The 6,000-nt window shown below is 53.5% G+C and overlaps 1 protein-coding gene across 12 annotated transcripts in view; it reads left to right on the forward strand.

Annotated features, from left to right (window-relative positions):
- GALNT17 (polypeptide N-acetylgalactosaminyltransferase 17) overlaps positions 1-3,785 on the forward strand; it is a 419,610-nt gene extending 415,825 nt beyond the window's left edge. For 10 of the 12 annotated variants that reach the window (XM_081558061.1, XM_081558055.1, XM_081558059.1 and 7 more), the window contains 2 exons: positions 1,109-1,276; positions 2,289-3,785. In XM_081558061.1, coding sequence (XP_081414187.1) covers positions 1,109-1,276; positions 2,289-2,417 — 297 coding nt within the window. In that variant the 3' untranslated portion in view covers positions 2,418-3,785. The remainder of the gene's footprint in view (positions 1-1,108; positions 1,277-2,288) is intronic. The other 2 variants (XM_081558056.1, XM_081558052.1) reach the window with 1 other exon arrangement.
- Positions 3,786-6,000: the final 2,215 nt, after the last annotated feature.

The following is a 6,000-nucleotide window of genomic DNA, read 5'->3' on the forward strand; positions in this document are numbered from 1 at the left end:
TGGATACAAAATTAAAGAAATAGAAAAAGAAAATTGTTTTCTTGTGATGAGATCTTAGGATTTACTGTTTTAACTTTCATATGTAATATACAGCAGTGTTAATTACATTTATCATTGTGTACATTACATCCCTAGTACTTGTGTCTCATAGGTAGAGGTTTGTACTTTTTGACTGCCTTCACGCAGGTCCTCCTCCTCCCCCACCCTCCCTACGTAAACTTGTTCACAGTTATAATTATTTTCTTGGGATAGTTGGAAGGTTTTTTTTGTTTGTTTGTTTGTTTGGATTTTTTTTTTTTTGGCTGTGCCACATGGTTACAGGATCTTAGTTCCCCAACCAGGGATTGAACCTGGGCCCTCAGCAATGAGAGCACCAAGTCCTAACCACTGGACTTCCAGGGAATTCACAAGATTTTTAAAAGTAGCTTGATTGGATCAAAGGAGAGAAACATTTTAAAAGTGCAGAGTTCATATTTTGAAATTCCTTTTTGAAAGGTGGTAGTCATTTACCCTCCCTACAGCCCATCTTAGGCTCACCTTGACAAAATACAAATAATATCTTTTTTTAAAAATATAGTGTCTCATTGTTTTGACTTTTATTTATTTTAACATCTAACATGTTGAATGCTTTTTAACATGCCTGTTTCTTCTTCAGTGAGCTGCCTCTTTGGGCCCTTTTGCAGCAGGGTAGATTTAATTGATCCCAGTTAACAAATGAGGAGGAAATGGAGGCTCAGAGAGGTCAAGTGACTTGTTCAGGTTGGCCCAGCAGCTGGCAGCAGAGCCAACCTTAGAATCCGAATGCCCCGCTTTTTCATTTATTGCTGCTCCCTGTATAGTTGATCAGAAGGCCAGACTCCTGAAACACTGACCATGGACATGCTTAGGAAGAAGTCAGAGAGGGGCCTGGGGAATCTGTGTCCAGGCTTGGCAAGCCAAGGGCCTCCTGGATGGGACGCTCCTATGAGTTGGGTTGGGGCGGGTTGGGGGGCAGTGCCAGGCCCGAAACGGTGGCCAGGACTGCAGCCCGGACAGCCGTGGGGCACCCGTGTCCCCTCGTTGTCTCACCTCTGCCTCTCACGGCCCGGCCGCTCTGCTGTCTCCCCAGCTGGCTCGCTACACCAAGGAGGGCTTCCTGCACTTGGGCGCCCTGGGGACCACCACGCTCCTCCCTGACACCCGCTGCCTGGTGGACAACGCCAAGAGTCGGCTGCCCCAGCTCCTGGACTGCGACAAGGTCAAGAGCAGCCTGTACAAGCGCTGGAACTTCATCCAGGTGAGCCCTCCATGGACAGGCCGGGCAGGCAGCCCAGAGCAGGTGAAGACGCCACGGGCTTCCCCCGGAAGGGCAGCAACAACGTGCAACCCAAGGTCTCCCAGCTCGAGGCCAGGCGCGTAGACTCAAAGCGCGTTCAGGGGGATCCCAGGGCCTTTCCCTTTTAGTGCCAGGCACTATGGTAATTAACTCTTTCTCTCTACCCACTCCCCACCTCCTTTCCCTGTCTCTGGCTCTCCCTGTCTCTCTGTGTGTCTCTGTCCTTATCTCTGTCTCTCTGTCTCTGTCTCTCCATCGCTATCTCTCTGTCTCCCTCTCCTCTTTCTGTCTCTCTCATTCTCTGTATCTTTCTCTATCTCTGTCTCTTTCTGTCTCTGATGTCCATCTGTCTCTGGCTCTGTCTCTCTCTGTCTCTGTTGTCTGTCTTTCTCTGGTCCTGTCTGTCTCTCCATCGCGGTCTCTCTGTCTCCCTGTCTGTCTGTCTCTCTATCTCTCTTTGTCTCTCTGTCCTTATCTGTGTCTCTCTGTCTCTCTTGTCTGTCTCTGGTCCTGTCTGTGTCTCTCCATCGCTATCTCTCTGTCTCCCTCTCCTCTTTTTGTCTCTCTCATTCTCTGTATCTTTCTCTATCTCTGGCTCTCTCTGTCTCTGTTGTCTGTCTTTCTCTGGTCCTGTCTCTGTCTCTCCATTGCGGTCTCTCTGTCTGTCTGTCTGTCTCTCTATCTCTTTTTGTCTCTCTGTCCTTATCTGTGTCTCTGTGTCTCTGTCTCTCTCTATCTCTGTTGTTCTTCTTTCTCTGGTCCTGTCTGTCTCTCCATCGTGGTCTCTCTGTCTCCCTGTCTGTCTGTCTCTCTCTCTTTGTCTCTCTGTCCTTATCTGTGTCTCTCTGTCTCTGTCTCTCTCTATCTCTGTTGTTCTTCTTTCTCTGGTCCTGTCTCTGTCTCTCCATCGTGGTCTCCCTGTCTCCCTCTCTGTCTGTCTGTCTCCCCTCCTCTCACCCCCACATCCTCCCAGAATGGCGCCATCATGAACAGAGGCACGGGGCGCTGCCTGGAGGTGGAGAACCGAGGCCTGGCGGGCATTGACCTCACCCTCCGCAGCTGCACGGGGCAGAGGTGGACGATCAAGAACTCCATCAAGTAGTGGGGGGAGCCGGGCCCCCGGGACAGGGCCTGCCGTCCTCTGGACCAGCCACACTGGGAGAGAAACAGCAAAACACCAGGGGGTGCTCAGTGGGGCTTCTCCAGGGCAGCCCGGGACCCCCCGGTGGAGACTCTGCGTCTCCATCAGGCCTCCAGCTTCCCGAGGCTCGTGCACCCTGGGAAAGGCCCCTGACCCTTCTCTGGGAGCCCAGAAGCCGTGTCTTCTGCAGCCCGGATGTGGACCGGGTACCAAGGAGCAACACATCACATCTCCTCTTGGTCATCTTCCCACCCGCCGCCAGGATGGGACTGGCAGGGGCCCCTCCTTTTTCTCATCTCACAGCAGCTTCTCCCCAGCCTTCAACAAAGGGGAGGGGACTGGGCCACATCTTAGCTCCTCCTCCTCCAAGAAGGCAGCGACTGGGACTCAGTTTCCCCCATGTTGCCTCTGCCCAGATGCCCGTTTACAGCCCAAGATCACCGCCCCAAACCAGCGGGTGGCCTTGGACTTTGCTGGACTCCCACCCCTGAGATGACCTGGGAGGATGCTTCCCTGGTCACCTGGGCACTAAGGTACCTATGTGCCAGCTCTTCCACCTGTGTCCTCATGAGGGAGCCAGAGAGCACACGGCCGGCCTCTGTGAGGGGCCCCAGGCTGGAACTGGCTGTTCGCCCTGCCTGCCCAGGGACGGGGCATCCCCCAGACGCGCCGTGAACTGCCGCCGCAGGGGCGGCAAACAGCCTCCACCTGGCGCTTAAGGACTGCCATCAGCAGGGCCCAGGGGGCCAGGACCCTGGAGGGTGCTCATCGCGTGTCTCCCCGCACTCTGCTGGCTGATGGGAGAAGGCGGCCGAGTCCTCTCGGAAGAGTAATCATATTTTTCCGATTGCCCTCTGGTTAGGGTGCACTTATAAATCAGAGTTAATATATGGACGCGTGTGCATGCGTATGAGGGTGTGTGCCTGGTGGGGCGCGTTAGTGCGTGCATGGTGTGTGTGTGTGTCTCAGTGTGTGCATCTGGGTGCATGGTAGAGCAGACGTGAGGTGTGGCCCTGGACTTGTCGCTTTATTGCCCACTCGGATCAGGTCAAGGATGCGAAGAAGCTTGCCGGAGGTGGGGGAGGGGGTGGCCACGGTCATTGGCCGGGAGGACATGGCTGGGCCTTGCCCGGTGTGCCACCCCAGATAGAAGGCTGCCCTTCCGCCAGTTCCCATCTGTCTCCCGCATACTGTCCGGACAAGCCTGGCCCAGAACCAAACTCTGTCCCTGCCCAGTTTGGGGTTCACAGTGTCTCATTTGGTGGCATCTTACTGGTGAAAGTTCTCCCCCATCCACTTGTGAAATAAATACATGTGAGCAATTCCCAACTCAGCCTCGTTCACTTTTTTAAAATTTATTTTTAATTGGAGGATAATTGCTTCACAATGTTACCATTGGTTTCTGCTGTACAACAACGTGGATTAGCCAAAAGTATACATATATCCCCTCCCTCTTGAGCCTCCCTTCCACCTTCCCCTGATCCCACGCTTCTAGGTCATCACGGAGCACCGAGCTGAGCTCCCTGTGTTACATACCAGCTTCCCACTAGCTATCATGGGCTTCCCTGGTGGCTCAGTGGTAAGGGATCCGCCTGCCAATGCAGGAGACATAGGTTCGATCCCTGGCTCAGGAAGATCCCCTGGAGAAGGAAATAGCAACCCACTCCCAGTATTCTTGCCTGGGAAATCCCATGGACAGAGGAGCCCGGCAGGCTACAGTCCCCCGGGGTTGCAAACTAGTTGGACGTGACTTAGCGACTAAGCAACAGCTAACTGTCTGTTTAATACATGGTAGTGTATTATGTCATTGCTACTGTCTGAATTCGTCCCCCCTCCTCCCCTTGCTCTGTCCACAAGTCCATTCTCTAATCTGCCTCTCTATTCCTGCTCTGCAAGTAGACTCATCGGTATCATTTTTCCAGAGTCCGGGCCAGGAGGCAGTTCCTGGGACTTGGCAGAGGGCTTCTGGTTGATTAAAGGCAAAGATGGTTCACCCCGTGGGGCTGGGACACAGCCAGCCTGCCCTTGCACTTGTCTCCGCCCAAAGCAGGACGGAACTTGACATTTGGCATCTGCTTGCTAACTCCCTGTTGACTCCAGACTAGGAGGGTCCGGTAAGTGGGGACAGCTGTGTGGCGGAGGAGGGTTGAGGGTGACCCAGCTGAGCACCCTTCCTGCTGCCCGCAGCCACTCCGTCTCTCGAGATCAGGGAGCCCGTGGTGGAGCAGCTGCCCCTTCTGTTCGTGGAAAACTGAAATCTGAAAAGACAGGAGGCCTTCTGTCCTGGAAGTGAGGCTGGAAGGAAATAGGCTGAAGTCCCCTTGGCACTGACAGCTCCCAGCCTCTTGCCTCCCAGGAAGCCAAGAAGATCTAGCTTGTTGGGTGTCCCCCGAGTCCCAGACATGCATGTCAGTTGCCCTTTGTGGGCCTCTGTGAGAATCGGGGTCCATGAGCACATTGATGGAAAATTCTGCTGTTTGGTGATGAGGAATTCATTGAACTCATTGTCAGGGGACTTCCCTGGGGGTCTGGTGGTTAAGACTCTGTGCTTGCACTGAAGGGGGCACGGGTTCAATTCCTGGTTGGGGAGCTGAGATCCCACATGCTGCAGGGCACAGCCAAAAAATAAATAAAATTTTTAAAAGCTTAAATGTCAGAATCTCAGGGTAACTATTAAGCCCAAAGAACCAAGGATCAGCAGGTCCCCACTTGGGGTCAAGGGGGTCTTTGGGTAATATTCCAAGGTGGTGCTTTGGGCGGGGGTTGTCCTGCCCTGACTGAGCCAGCCTCCCCCTACATGCCATAGACCTCAAGGTAGAAACAAAAAAAGCAAATAGTCCATTTTACCATTAGCTGAGGCGTTGAGCCTAAATCCTCATGAGGTGCTCAAAGAGCCCTTGTGGGATTCTTCATCCTCCAGCAAATGGGCCAAAACGGACTCTGACCAAAGAAGCACAAAACCTGTTCTATGTCTCCCAACATCCAAACTCCGGTTGCCCCGATGGAGTCGGAGCCCCCACCCTCTGACGTGATCACTGTGTGTTGGGCTCGTTTGTACTCCCCAAGGCTGCACCCCTAGCCTACGGACAGCAGGAAGTGCCCTGGAGTTTTCCAGAGAGAATTCCTGCTTTTCTTTCCTTTTTAGTGTATTAATTTTTTTGGCTGTGCCAGATCTTAGTTGTGTCACGCGGGATCTTCAGTCTTTGTTGCAGCACACGGGATCTTTAGTTTCAGCATGTGAACTCTTAGTGGTGGCACATGGGACCTAATTCCCTGACCAGGGATCGAACCTGGGCCGCCTGCATTGGGAGCTCAGAGTCTGAGCCACTGGACCACCAGAGAAGCCCCAAGAACGGCTGCTTTTCTTCGGGGTCATAGGGTTGCAGGCAGGATGCTTGGGTTTACTTGTTTACGTGGAGGTGGGGAACGAGGGTGCTGGTTTAGGACTGTGGGAGGCTCTTAGCCTCCTGGCACCAGCAAGTGTGCTCCAAATCCTGGCTCTGCCCCTCAGTTCCAGCGTCCAGAAGGCCTGGGCTGTCCATTC

The sequence above is a fragment of the Giraffa tippelskirchi genome, chromosome 13 (genome assembly GCF_054371585.1).
Source record: "Giraffa tippelskirchi isolate mGirTip1 chromosome 13, T2T-mGirTip1v1.2.pri, whole genome shotgun sequence".
NCBI lineage: Eukaryota > Metazoa > Chordata > Mammalia > Artiodactyla > Giraffidae > Giraffa > Giraffa tippelskirchi.